Source organism: Acomys minous (genome assembly GCF_964271855.1).
Source record: "Acomys minous genome assembly, chromosome: 11".
Lineage (NCBI taxonomy): Eukaryota > Metazoa > Chordata > Mammalia > Rodentia > Muridae > Acomys > Acomys minous.
The window spans coordinates 30,811,560-30,825,391 of NC_140492.1; the positions used below are offsets into that span (position 1 = coordinate 30,811,560).

The following is a 13,832-nucleotide window of genomic DNA, read 5'->3' on the forward strand; positions in this document are numbered from 1 at the left end:
GCGGCTGATTACATAAATCCTCCTCAAACATTAGCATCTCCCCTCTAATAATAAGTCACAAAGAGAAAAGAAGGATGAGGAAATAATTTCAAGTAGGCTCTTCAAGCACGCTTGCTGGCATCGGGGACTGGTTAGGGAATGAATCACTCAGAATATCGCCGGATTAAAGAGGTTTAATTAAGGTGTTAGAGTTAATATCAGTTTTTAAGCTAAAATGTAAAGACCGGGGAAGTTAAAACTTACGCGCAGTCTGCCACCAAAAGTCAAAGAAGCGCACTCTGAAAAACTTGCCCCCAGATCCTCAGGGGAGGTGTTTCCCAGAGGCTCACACACACTGCTGGGCTGCAGTCCACACCTGACCGCACCTCTGCCAGGTCCGCCTGCCGGGTACTGGATCACACATTGGCGTGGGGGACCAGGTAGCATGAGAAAACTGGAAAAAGAACAAGCAGATAAATACGTGTGTGTGTGTGTGTGTGAGTGTGTGTGTGTGTGTGTGTGTGTGTGTGTGTGTGTGTGTGTGTGCATGCGATACATATATGCATACAAATACCTATATGAAGCTTATGGTGTGGTACCTACAGACAGTGCAATTTTATTCAGCTCAAAGAAAAATGAAATCAGGGACTTTGCAGGTAAATGGATGGGACTGGAAAACATACTGAGCGAAATGACCCAGACCCAGAAAGGCAGACGCTGCATGCTCTCACTCATGTGTCTCCAAATATGAATATCTGATTTGCAATATCTGTACAATCCAGGAAACTAAAAAGGGATTGTTGGTTGGGAGAAGGAAGAGAGACCTTAAAGGAGGGGGAACCGTAAAGCACAAGTGATATGAAGGTAAAAGGGAAAAAATGGGGAGAGGGTTTAGGCAGAGGGAGGAATGGAGGGGGCAGGACTGAGGCGGGAGGAGGGGCTGGTGGGGGGGATAAGTAACATTGAGGATGTTTGAAAAAAAACTTACAGAAACCTACTATTTTATAAATGTCTTATATGTGTGAATTATATATTATTTATGTAAAAGAGTTTAATCGGGGCTTTTTTTTAAAAAAAAAAAAAAGCACCCAACAAATGGTTCTTAAAGGAATAAGCAGGAACAGAGAAATAAGAGCAAAGAAATAAAGGCTCTGCATTGTCCTGACAATAAGAGAAATTAGCAAGTGGTGTGAATAATTGCAGCTATTTCAATTCCCGCACGTAGACCTGGCCCACACCCACATCTTAAGCATTCATCCTATGGGCTATTTGCAACCATCTGAACTCACATGTGCTACATAACAAATTCTTTATTTCAGAGACAAATACTGGCATGCAGCTGGGAATGAACTCATGTCGCTCAGAGTGAATGGTAGTTAAGAATGTGCGTTTGTTCCCATCACTTGCTTGCTGTGTTTCATTATAGGGATGTTTGTGATGTTTCTGTGCCTCTGTTTCCTTATCTATGAAGAAACATAGTGACTGCTCTTATCTCATGGAGCAACTTTAAGCAATAAATGCCTTGATATGCATAAAATAATTCAGCACCTACAAAACAAAGACTCAAAAAAGATATTGTTGTTATTAATCTAACTTAAATATCCAACATGAAGGTTTTCATAAGGTCTTGATAGAATTGAATTTGGAATCTTGTCTATTTAAGAAAGCTGTGTACGATATTCAGAGGCTGGTGGTGTCTTGGGTTCCACATCTGGAGGGTGGGTCCAGGTGCTGCTCTTGTACAAACGAGAACTGATGAGACTTAAGATCAAAGGTCCCAAGAGGTCCCAAGTTCCCATTTCTCACTCAGTCTAAGGCTCAGAGCACTCAAGATGAGGGCCCTGGGCCTGGGCACTAGGACAGGCTACTGGGGGTCACAGGGGTTAGGAGGTGAGGGGGTGGGGATCGGAAATTACTTTCCACCACCAAGTGTTACAATTTAGCTCTTTTAGAATGAGATTGCTGGTGTCAGATGGCCATGGAGACTCTGGAGTTCCACAAGCCAGAGATGATACCAAAGTGTTACAACCCTTCCAGCAGGCAGGTCTGGTGAGATGTAGGCTCCAGCAGATGCTTCACCAGGTGGTCAGCACTGACTGAGCTGGCAGTAGTGGTTTCTCAGCTGCCATGACAGTTCTGGCATTGCTACTTGACCCCCAGGGCATCCAGCAGCAGCTCTCCCCCAGAATTAATGGAGTCTCAGACAGTCATGGCGGAGATGGTGAGCACTCAAGAGAGAGCATACCAGCCAGCCTTTATTTATAAACCTCTGATTTGCGGTGGCTACGTTACCAGGATACTTAATCTACAGACAGCGGTACAGTACCTCATTTACATGTAGTAGCAAAGGCTCCTATCACAAGAAGGAAAACATAGTATTAATTATCCAATGGGTAGGGGAAGAACTTCTTACAATTAAAGGCCATTTGCTTAAGGCTAGGTTCTTCTTAGCGTAGGGTGGAGTACTCCAGGAATACCCAGGTGTTTGCTAAAAACTGGTTTCTTATCAGAAAAGGGTCAGGCCTGCAATCTCCCCTGAGGGCTATGTGAAACTTCTTACAAGATCTGGGGTTACCAGATCAGGTGGAGTGAGAACCCTCGATGAGAAAAGGGAGTCCACCAACAACATAGACCAAGTGCAAATGGCGGTGCACAGATGTCAGAGTTCAACCTTATCCAACAGAGTTCCACTATGACCCAGCTCGTCCCTCATTAATATTATTTACATGAAAAAATAAACTATTCCCCTAGGAGCTGATAGTTTAGCCTGAGGACAATAAAGTTATGAAAACATGGCCAAACAAAATATAAATAATCATTAGATTAAAAATATTGTTTGTAATCAGGAGTTTTTTAATGCATCACGTGACTAGATCAACAACAAGTTGTCCAATTTTTATGCTGACTGAAGTGTGAGAAGCTTTTGGTCTTTTACTGATGAGATTGAAGGTCTTGCTAGACTAATTTTCCCAGGAAAAATATTTGAAATACAGAAAGCAGCATGTATTCTAGGATAGAAGAGGCATCCGATGTGAGGTCTGTGTCAGGTAACCGATAGATGCCCCTAGCTCAACAAGGTCATACGCTGGCAACGTGAATAAGAGTGAGGGTGAAGAGTCTAGTGAAAGGCCATGTCTAAATTGGGCAGAGTAAATGATTTGTTGAACTTCTGCATATAGGTGGCAAGAAAAAAATAATAAAATTAAAACCCTACTGTGATTGGCTCTATTTGTTTTCCTGTCTTCTTTGTTGTCTGTGAATATAACTGTGGAAGATTAATTAGCTTTCTAAATTCATATTGGGCAGGGTTCTGGTAAACTGAAATATAGTTTACTTGATATATTTATAATTCATATTTAAATGTCATGTAGTTATAAAATATGATTAAATTTTGAGAGGATTTTTTTTATCATTAAGTACCATTTTGTTAAGGGTCATTTAAATGCCACAGGGTGACATGGAGAGAAATCAGTTGAATTATTCAATAACTCTCCTAATTTTTAGCTGGTCCTCTTTCCTATGGCATTTACTTTTATTATGAAAGCCCATGTAGCTACTTCCAGACAGTTTGTCTCATTTTATACTCTACTCAAAATGAAATTTCAGGACAATTTCTTATGCCAAAATCAGGCAAACTAAAGTGGAAAGTTATTTTAGTTTAAAATATAGTAAATGTTAGTACTTTTAAATCTATTCTCATAAGACTAAGTAAACAGCATTGCAAAAAATAACCCATTAAGAAACTATGCAGAGGGCTAGAGAGATGACTCAGTGGGCAAGGCCTTGGCTCTTACTGAAGATGGCTCACTTGCTGCATATGCAGGCAGCCCTGAGTTCAAGTCTCAGCACTTATATAGAAAGCCAGCGATGGCTGTACGTATGAATAACTCCAACACTGTGGGAGGCAGAAACAAAAGGTTAGTGGTGGTTTGCTGGCCACCAGCCAAGTCAAAAAACAGTAAGCTCCAAGTTCAGGGAGAGACTCTGTCTCAAAGGAATAAGGAGAGTTATACAACAGGATACCTCCTCTGGTCTCCGAGCCCACTATGAGATAACATGTAGACAGACATGCACACACACACACACACACACACACACACACACACACACACGAGAGAGAGAGAGGGAGAGAGAGAGAGAGAGAGAGAGAGAGAGAGAGAGAGAGAGAGAGTGTTTTGAGGGTTTGGTTTGCTTTGCTTTGCTTTTGGTTTTTCAAGACAGGGTTTCTTGCCTGGCTATGGTGGCGCACGCCTTTAATCCCAGCACTCGGGAGGCAGAGGCAGGCGGGTCTCTGTGAGTTCGAGGCCAGCCTGGTCTACAAAGCGAGTCCAGGACAGTCAAGGCTACACAGAGAAACCCTGTCTCGAAAAACAAACAAACAAAAAAAGACAGGATTTCTCTGTGTAGCCCTGGCTGTCCTGGGATTCACTTTGTAGACCAGACTGGCTTTGAACTCACAGAGATCCGCCTGCCTCTGCCTCCCAAGTGCTGGGTTTAAAAGCATGTGCCACCATTCCCGGCAGAGTTTTGAGTTTTTTAATTGAATCCATAGCATAAAACATATGATGAGAGAATAGAGGGAATTGGAAGGAAAGCAGAAATTAATTAATCTGTCGTATTTCCCAAATGTGTCACTGGATTTTGAATGAGCTTTTCATAAAAGATCACTGACCTTACTGAAAATGGTTGCAGGGAGAATACATACGAACTGAAATGGAGGGCGAGCAAGAAAGCTTAGCAAGTAAAGGCTCTTGCCAGCAAGGCTGTCAACAAGAGTTTGATCGCTGAAGCTCACATGGTGGAAGGAAAGAATTGACTCCTCAAAGTTGCCCTCCATAGATACACCTTGATATGCATGTACACACACACACACACACACCAAACAAATGTTAAAAAAAAAAGAATAAAATTTTTGAAAAGTTGAAAATAATAAACAAAATGACACACAAAAAAGAAAGAATAGGAGGTCCTGTGTTATGAAAAATGCATGCAAGTGTTTTGTGCCTATCCTGATGGTGCCTGTGAGTTCTGTACATCTCAGGTCATCTGAGCCAATATTCTCTCAGGAAAGAATGGAGGACATGGGGAGAATGTGGGGGAAGAGGACATAATAGCCCTAGACCAGGAAGTCCAAAGGCTCCACTGATACAGCAATGAAAATAGTGATGTCATTTATTTGAGAGTCTTGAATGGGTAAGAATGTGAGGGGAAAAAAATGGGTTGAAGAAATTTTGAAATATTGTAGATGCTATCACTTGAGAGAAATTTTATAAAAAAATAGACAATTATGGAAAACAGCCAGGATGATTAAACCCAGAGACAGACTCTGCTGCTTTAGCATCCCTGTCACCTGGAAACATGTCTGAAATGTGGATCTTAGAGCCTCACACAGGACGTACTGAATCAGACTCCAAAGCTTAGACCCTGGAATAGGGCCTAAAAAGCCTTCAGTGCTATTCTGAGAGCTGCTGGATTTAATAACTTTTGGGTTAGAATTTCTAGGGAGGACTTATATGTCATTGTTTCTCTGGACTTGTCTGTGTTGCCCTATACAGTAAGCGTTATGTAGATATGTAGACCTTAGTTTCTCTATAGGGATGGGCATTCTGTAGAAAGGAGACAATTTCTCAACTACAAAATGGCCTATCACTAATCTAGGTGGTGGGTATGCATGTATTTTCTGGCATCCAATTTGCTTCACTGCAGTTGGCTTCACGAGTACCTGAAAATCAAAATTAAATTTTGTTCTGGTACCCAAACACAGACAGATTTAAAACAGCAAGAGAAATACATGATCTTTCATATCCTTATGAAATACTGAACATACAAATATTAAGATTTTAAAGCTATGTTATCAGTCCAGTTCTAACAACAGAAGTATTTTCACCTTTAAGTAAATATAATGTTAAGATATGCTTATAAAGTAGCAATTACAACTAAATAATAAAAATCTCAATTTCTACTTCCTGACCATCCTTCACTGAGATCCAAGTAGTCACTAAAACTTATGGAAGAAAAAGAAGGGAATTAATGGGAAATAAAGAAACATCTTATGAAAAATATATATATATTACAATTACCTGAGCTGAACTGGGTGCCTGGTTTACAAATATCTGAGTTGAGTATACTCCAATTACTGTTCTTTGACTCTTTTCATACTGAGACTCAAATGCTTTACACATGCTAGGCAAGAGTTTTACCATTGAGCTAGCTACATACATTCTCAGCCCTTATTTGACTTCCAGCTAAATTAAATAACAGACTAAAACAACAATTATAAACCACGGATACAGGGTCCTCCTTAAGCAGCAATGTAATGTAATCAATGTAAGAGTGATTTACAAAGAAAACAACATTACTGTCAGGGTGACTGCCATTATGAGCTCTCCTAACTGGCAGTTCGCTTGGTAAAAGGGCTATTTGTTCGTGTATACCATAGTTATAATAGATAATGTCAGGTTATGTGACTCCAACTAATCTTATTTTATCTTTTCAAACCAAATTAACTACTTCATTCCCAAAGACTACTAACATTTTTTAAAATTTTATAAAATGCTACATATAATATTTTTATTTCTCTCTATGTAGCCTCTATATCATAGCATGAAATACATTATAAATACCCAGTGATGATGTTCTCAAGTAACTTTAAATTAAATACAAATACATTTACCATTTTTAAGTGCTGCCTCTAATGTTGTCACATTACTAAATATGCATATACAAAATATTAACATAAAGATAGAACTAATAGAGTTTTTTAAAACAATTTCATAATCATGGAGAATTTATTGGATAATTGGTTAGTTTACTCATAAAAACTGCCTTATGTGAGACCACTTTAATAAATGTTTCAAAAGTTACTATTTGTTAGTGTTCTCATTGTAATTTCTTAAGAAATTAAGTTAGGGGAAAAATCTGAACTCCAATATTTAGTCCATTGAATGCTCTAGAAAAACATGCACATATTCTTTAAAGTGTTCAACAAAACAGAGAAAATTTCTTAAAACCTTCTCTGAACTGTGTTTCCCCCTCCTTTGTTACAGGTATTCATCTTTTCAACTATATTAATCTTTTAAACAAAAAAAATGGATTTTTTAAACTCATCAGATCAAAATTTGACCTCCGAGGAACTGTTAAACCGAATGCCATCCAAAATTCTGGTATCCCTCACACTGTCCGGGCTGGCACTGATGACAACCACCATCAACTCCCTCGTGATAGCTGCAATCATTGTGACACGGAAGCTGCACCACCCAGCCAACTATTTAATTTGTTCTTTGGCAGTTACCGATTTTCTTGTAGCTGTCCTGGTGATGCCCTTCAGCATTGTGTACATTGTAAGAGAGAGTTGGATTATGGGACAAGTATTCTGTGACATTTGGCTGAGCGTTGACATCATCTGCTGTACATGTTCCATTTTGCATCTGTCAGCTATAGCCTTGGATAGGTACCGAGCAATCACAGACGCTGTTGAATATGCCAGGAAGAGGACTCCCAGGCATGCTGGCATCATGATTACAATAGTGTGGGTTATATCTGTCTTCATCTCTATGCCTCCTCTCTTCTGGAGGCACCAAGGAACCAACCGAGATGATGAGTGCGTCATCAAGCATGACCACATTGTTTCCACGATTTACTCCACGTTTGGAGCTTTCTACATCCCACTTGTATTGATACTGATTCTCTACTACAAAATATATAGGGCAGCAAGGACACTGTACCACAAGAGACAAGCCAGCCGCATGGTGAAGGAGGAACTGAATGGCCAAGTCCTTTTGGAGAGTAGTGAGAGGAGCTTTAAACTGGTCTCCACATCGTACATGCTAGAAAAATCCTTATCTGATCCGTCAACAGACTTCGATAGAATTCATAGCACAGTGAAGAGCCCCAGATCTGAGTTGAAGCATGAGAAATCTTGGAGAAGACAGAAAATCTCAGGCACTAGAGAACGCAAAGCAGCCACTACCCTAGGGTTGATCCTGGGTGCGTTTGTAATATGTTGGCTGCCCTTTTTTGTAAAAGAATTGGTTGTTAATGTCTGTGACAAATGTAAAATTTCTGAAGAAATGTCAAATTTTTTGGCATGGCTTGGTTACCTGAATTCCCTTATAAATCCAATGATTTATACCATCTTTAATGAAGATTTCAAGAAAGCCTTCCAAAAACTTGTACGGTGTCGATATTAGGTTAAAAGAAGCCTATTTTTAAAAGGTGGAGGCCCTATGTGTTTAGGGGGAAATAGCTAAATGAATGTAAAGTAATAAAACATTTAAATTTTTAGAGAAAATATATTAAGACTGCTAAACATAAATTTATTTTTAATAGCACAAAAGAAGAAGATGTATTAATTTGATCATCATTCTAGTGTTATCAAAATTAGGAAATAATTTATGCAGCTTATAAGTAATATTTTTTCTATGCAATATACCTAAAAACCTAACTGGAAATATATATATGTATACACATACTACTAATTACAATGTTTTTCTGGTGTATATTTTACAACTAGAGGATCTCTCAATTAACACACTTCCATGGATAATTTATATGTCATCTCATTGCTTATTAATTCATATAAGAAATATTATTCACTACAATACTACTCTTACTGCTTCCCCATCTTATCTTAGCAAAGCTGAAGAGAAGGCAACAGAAACTAAACTCAGGGGCTTTGATATGGTCCTCCTATTTGGACAGTCAAAAGCATCATATACAGTGGGCTAAATATGGAAAAATATTTCAACATCCCGAATGTTCTGCACATTTGCTATCTTCACTTTGTTTATTATCAAGTTTTAGAATAATATTATTTTGTTCATAATATCAGTATTTGATATCAAATTCCCAAGCTTAGAAAGGTTTATTATACAATTATTGTATAAGTGTAATATACATTGTCCATTGTTTAGGAATCAAACTTTAAACACTAAGTACCTTAAGTTACTTACTAAACCTAACATACTAACATAAAATTTATTTCCCCTCTACTAATGTTAGTAAGCCCAGTTTTTATAATATATCTCCATATCTTAAGAACTGAACGTTATTTCCTTTTTATTGTAGAGAATATAATAGGAATTATTAAAACTTTGACTTCATGAAAAATCTGTTTATTATGACTAGGACAACTTTTACAAATCAAGACCATTTTAAAAAACAATATATTTGAAGAAAAACACGCTTCCTTAAGTTGCAACTTTGTGTACATTATAAAATATTCTTTCTTTGTGGAGTGTTTAAGAGTACATTACATCACTTTTTATATGTCTGTGAGGCACTGCCCTTGGTGTAACAGATATCTAGAGGTGTGATTATATATATATACATACATACATATATATATATATATATATATTTGTATATATATGGCAATGAGACATGTACTAGACAGAAGATACAGAGGAAATGAAACACAAATTATTCCATCAATGTAAAGGAAAAACAATACAGAATTAAAATTAAACTGGAAGATAATAAACAAGGATCTAGCAAGTGAGTTATTTACATAGTTGTGGTTGTACATAAATAAAACTGATGACATCTAGCTAAATAACATTTTCATAAGCAGTATATCTCAAATGTGTATCAAATAAAGCCGTATTAGAGCATGTGTAAATAAAGGGGCGTGGTCCGTGTGGTGACAACATAAAGAGCTCAGGCTTTATCACTCTAGGGTTGTGGGACATGCCAAGAGTTGCTAGCCATTTACGGCAACAAAGGAAATAAGACTGACTTTAATGCCAAGAAAAGTAATGTGCTGTCGATTCTGTTACTACCGTTGAATTCTCAATGATGATTTTCAAAGTATTACAAGCTTGGGGAAAATCTGAAGCAAAGGGGTACAGAGGAAAAGCTTCTCTGAAGAGATCTGAAAAACAGGGAGAATACACAAGATGCTGGCTTCTTACCAGAAACCAAGCCAATAGTCCACGTAATGGGTGGTGAAATGCTGCACTTGGTTCTGGCAGTGGAAATAAAAGTAAGGAAAAGGTAAGAGATGACGTGAAAATGGAGTCTGTAGATTACAACATGTACTGCAACAAGACAGTAGGATGGGCTGAGCTCCTAAAAGGACCTTTACCAGAAATAAGGCGACTAACTGACAGGACTTTTTCCTGAAGTATGCAAAGTTCAGATGTGCCCACATGCATAGGCACTACTGACCACTTCCGGACTAAGCAAAACTGACGTATAGATGAGATTAGATTGCTCTCTGTCCTCAGTATTTTTAAGCAAACGAGGCTCCCAGGCATGTGTTTTGTCCTCACTCCACTATACTCCACTCTCATGCCTTGTGTCTCCCCTAACATTCTCTGCTCTCTTCCCCTTTAGCCTCTCACTTGACAACGTTTGATTCTGTGACTTATTCAACCAAACACCTTTCCACTGCCTGCCCCTGCCTCCCAAGCATTGGAATTATGGCTGTGTGCCACCTCTGCCTTGCTGGGAAAACTCTCAAGAGATGCAAACCACTAACAATTTCAAGCGAAATAACCCCGAGTACAAATATTGCCCTTGGATCTGAGTTAGACCAAATTTCAGATCAAGAAAAATAGTGTCACAAGTGACAAAGGAGTTGCACCAATCTCCCTTGAGAGCTCAGAGGAGAAGCAAATTCCCCTTGTCCGTGTTGTAGCATCATCATTTGATTGAAAGCTGCTGCAACACAGAGCAGTATCAGCTCATCCTCATCTGCCCCGCAAGCGTTGCCATCACTAATGAATAAGTGTCAGTGATACCCCCTCAATGTCTTTAAATGGTGGCAATGTAGGAGCTTGAAACCTCAAATTTGCATTTTCTTTGAAATGTGTGGAGAACACATTACAGTTGACAAGACCAGCTTCTCAAAATGTAAACACTTTATCCTTAGAATAAAAAATTTCTGTGTAGCTAAGAGCTGTCACAAAGGAAAAATAATACAAGGTAGTGGCTTCTTTTTTAAGCAAATAAGACAGAAGATGAAAACATTAAGTATCATCAGAGGTGATTAAATACAAGATTAAGGTTACTTCCTATTACAATCTTAATACAGTGGTACCATAAAATCAATCAAAGGCTTTATTTTATTATACATCTAAATCTCTTCAAGTAAAAGTTATATTAAAAACAAAAACAAGAGACTAGGGAAATAAGAAAGTTAAATGAGTGGATATCAACATTAGTTCAATATGTCCATACACACAGCTACATACAGACTGTGTTTAAGTGTCACATGCTTATGAAATGTGAGCTTTCAGTTTAGTTTAAGAAAATGAACTGCCTCAGCCAATGTGTTTTGCTTTGTTTTGTTTTGTTTTTATTTTGTTTTACAAGGCCTGTTACAAATATCCAGTAAGTAGAAAGTGATGAGCCCATGCTAAAGAGCAGCCTTCCTTATGAATTTAGAAAGATCATTCTTACTTTTGATTCACTGAAGAGTTTGATTCCCCAGCTATGTGCACCTGACCTACCTAGGCTAAGCATCTTTCTTGCTTACTATGCCAGTAACAAATTCATCCCCTTGCCATAGCCTAAACCCCATAGTCACACCTTTCATTCTAATCTTGTGCCTTTTACCAAGATTCTTTAAATAGAAATCAGTGGGAAAGTGTTTAAACCAGTTGTTACGAAATGTATTGATTTCCCTCATATGTCACGAAGGCAGACATAATCATAAACTCATCATTGGTATGCATCTCTACTTCAAGTAAAACACCATTTTGTCATGAATTTATAGACTATTTTTGAATTCTAGGTCAGAATTTCCTAAATTATGCAGTAGGAACAAGAAAGATTTTTTTCCTAATACATCCCAAAGTCCTTCAAAAACAATAGTGCTCGCTTTAAGATGCAACCCTACTAAAGTGATCTGTCACAGATGTGCTTCTAGTGTCTTCCTAGTAACAATTCATCATGCTTACACCCTTAACTTGCCATTAAATGTCTCTAAAACCAAACTGATATTTTGTCATGAATAAAGTTCATATTTTATAATGACTTGTCTTGGTCTTTTGAATCAGTTGACTTCCTTCCATTATTTAAAATGAAGAACTTGTTACTGAGAGAAACATCAGCTAACATTGCAATAATGTCTGGCTATTGATATGGAACATCTTCTCCAAAGCATAGAAGTGTTTAAAATCTACCTAGAAAGAGTGGCATAAAAAAATAAATAAATAGGCTGGGCGTGGTGGCGCACGCCTTTAATCCCAGCACTTGGGAGGCAGAGGCAGGAGGATCGCTGTGAGTTCAAGGCCAGCCTTGTCTACAAAATGAGTCCAGGGCAGCCAAGGCTACACAGAGAAACCCTGTCTCAAAAACCAAAAAATAAATAAATAAATAGATAGATAAATAAATAAATAATGCTGAGCATGGTAGCCCACGCCTGTAATCCCAGCAGTCAGAGAAGCAGAGGCAGGTGGATCTCTGTGAGTTGAAGGCTAGCTTGGTCTACAAAACCAGTATAGGACAGTCAAGGCTACACAGGGAAACCCAGTCTCAAAAAAAAAAAGCAAACAAACAAAAATTAAAAAAAAAAAAAACAATAAATGAGGCTACAAGGAGAAACTCTGTCTTAAAAAATAAAAAGGATAGTAATCATAAAATCTCCTCTTTAAGAAAAATGTATACTATTCTTTTTATCAAAAAGAACCACAAATCATGTTCAAGTAGTTTCTCACTAAAGCTTGTGTGCAGTGTTGGTTCTAGTTTTTTCCATGGACTCTCCCACTTCCGCAGGAACTTCTGTCCTATGTGGACACAGTGAAGCTAGATTTGTCCCCAGTAGCTTCACATCGTATTAATATTCCTAAAACATGTACACTCAATATGTATGCCAAAATCAAACTTACAGTTGATGTGGTGTATTGTTATTATGTAATTCTCCTCTGTGGCTGAAGATGTGCTGTGAGGTTCTCCCACCTTAACACAATTAATGTAAAAACCACTGTATCCACTCCCCTCCCTCTACATGCACACATAGTATTTATCTTCTCTTCCCTCTCCCTCTGCATACACACATAATAACAATGTTTGCCTAGTACTGTTGGGCTTGGCTATGAGTCAACTCTAACCCTAGCAGAGGGGACAGGAATGTGCAAACACACGCCCTTTTATCTTTTGCAAAGCAAAGAGTTGTTAAGAAGTAAACTAGGAGGAAAAATCATCTTAGCTTAAAACACCACTGAGTTTGAAGATGAAGTAAGAAGAAGAGAATTTCTTTCAGGAGAACATTTGATTTCAGATTTTTTAAAATCTGAGTGAGTAAACATCACCTTTGGTGCTTGTTACATACACAGGCATGTAGGTCTATGAATTCAGCCCTCATCCCAAGCACTCAGCACTTCTCTTAGATTATTCCAATGAAGGTGGAGCCTGGGGCTTCAGTTCTGGACAGCAGTGCTGTAAAAGACCCTAGTAGTTAAGTGTGGCACTGTGGCTATAGGAACTGAAAGTGAGATTAGTCTAACAGTTTAGTAAAAGACTTGCCACTACTACAAAAGTAAAACTGCCCAAGTTGAGGTCAAAACCAAAAGCATTGTAAAGGATAACACATTTAGTTAAAAATAAATCAAAATAAAATATATTCTATTCTCAGTGACAATGTTGTTTAAATTCTCTACGGCATAGAGAAAATTCTTCATGACATAGGAAATAGCTTTTTGGACATATGATGTTCCACATTTAAAATCTGAAAAGGCAAAATTGGAGTCTCCATTCTTCTGACAACCATTAACTTAATACCGTGCAATCCTCCTTCCCTCAGAGTAGGGTTGAAAGAATAAGGAGATAGTGAGAGCAGGCAAACACATTCAAAGGCTAAAAAGGCTACGAAATGTTAAGTCACCATAATTATTCCTTGGATCCGTAAG

The 13,832-nt window shown here is 38.2% G+C and overlaps 1 protein-coding gene across 3 annotated transcripts in view; it reads left to right on the forward strand.

Annotated features, from left to right (window-relative positions):
• The window catches only part of HTR1F (5-hydroxytryptamine receptor 1F), a 133,335-nt gene extending 121,377 nt beyond the window's left edge, over positions 1-11,958 (forward strand). For all 3 annotated transcript variants that reach the window (XM_084800366.1, XM_084800368.1, XM_084800367.1), the window contains one exon: positions 7,026-11,958. In XM_084800366.1, coding sequence (XP_084656492.1) covers positions 7,068-8,168 — 1,101 coding nt within the window. In that variant the 5' untranslated portion in view covers positions 7,026-7,067 and the 3' untranslated portion in view covers positions 8,169-11,958. The remainder of the gene's footprint in view (positions 1-7,025) is intronic.
• The last annotated feature ends 1,874 nt before the right edge of the window (positions 11,959-13,832 follow it).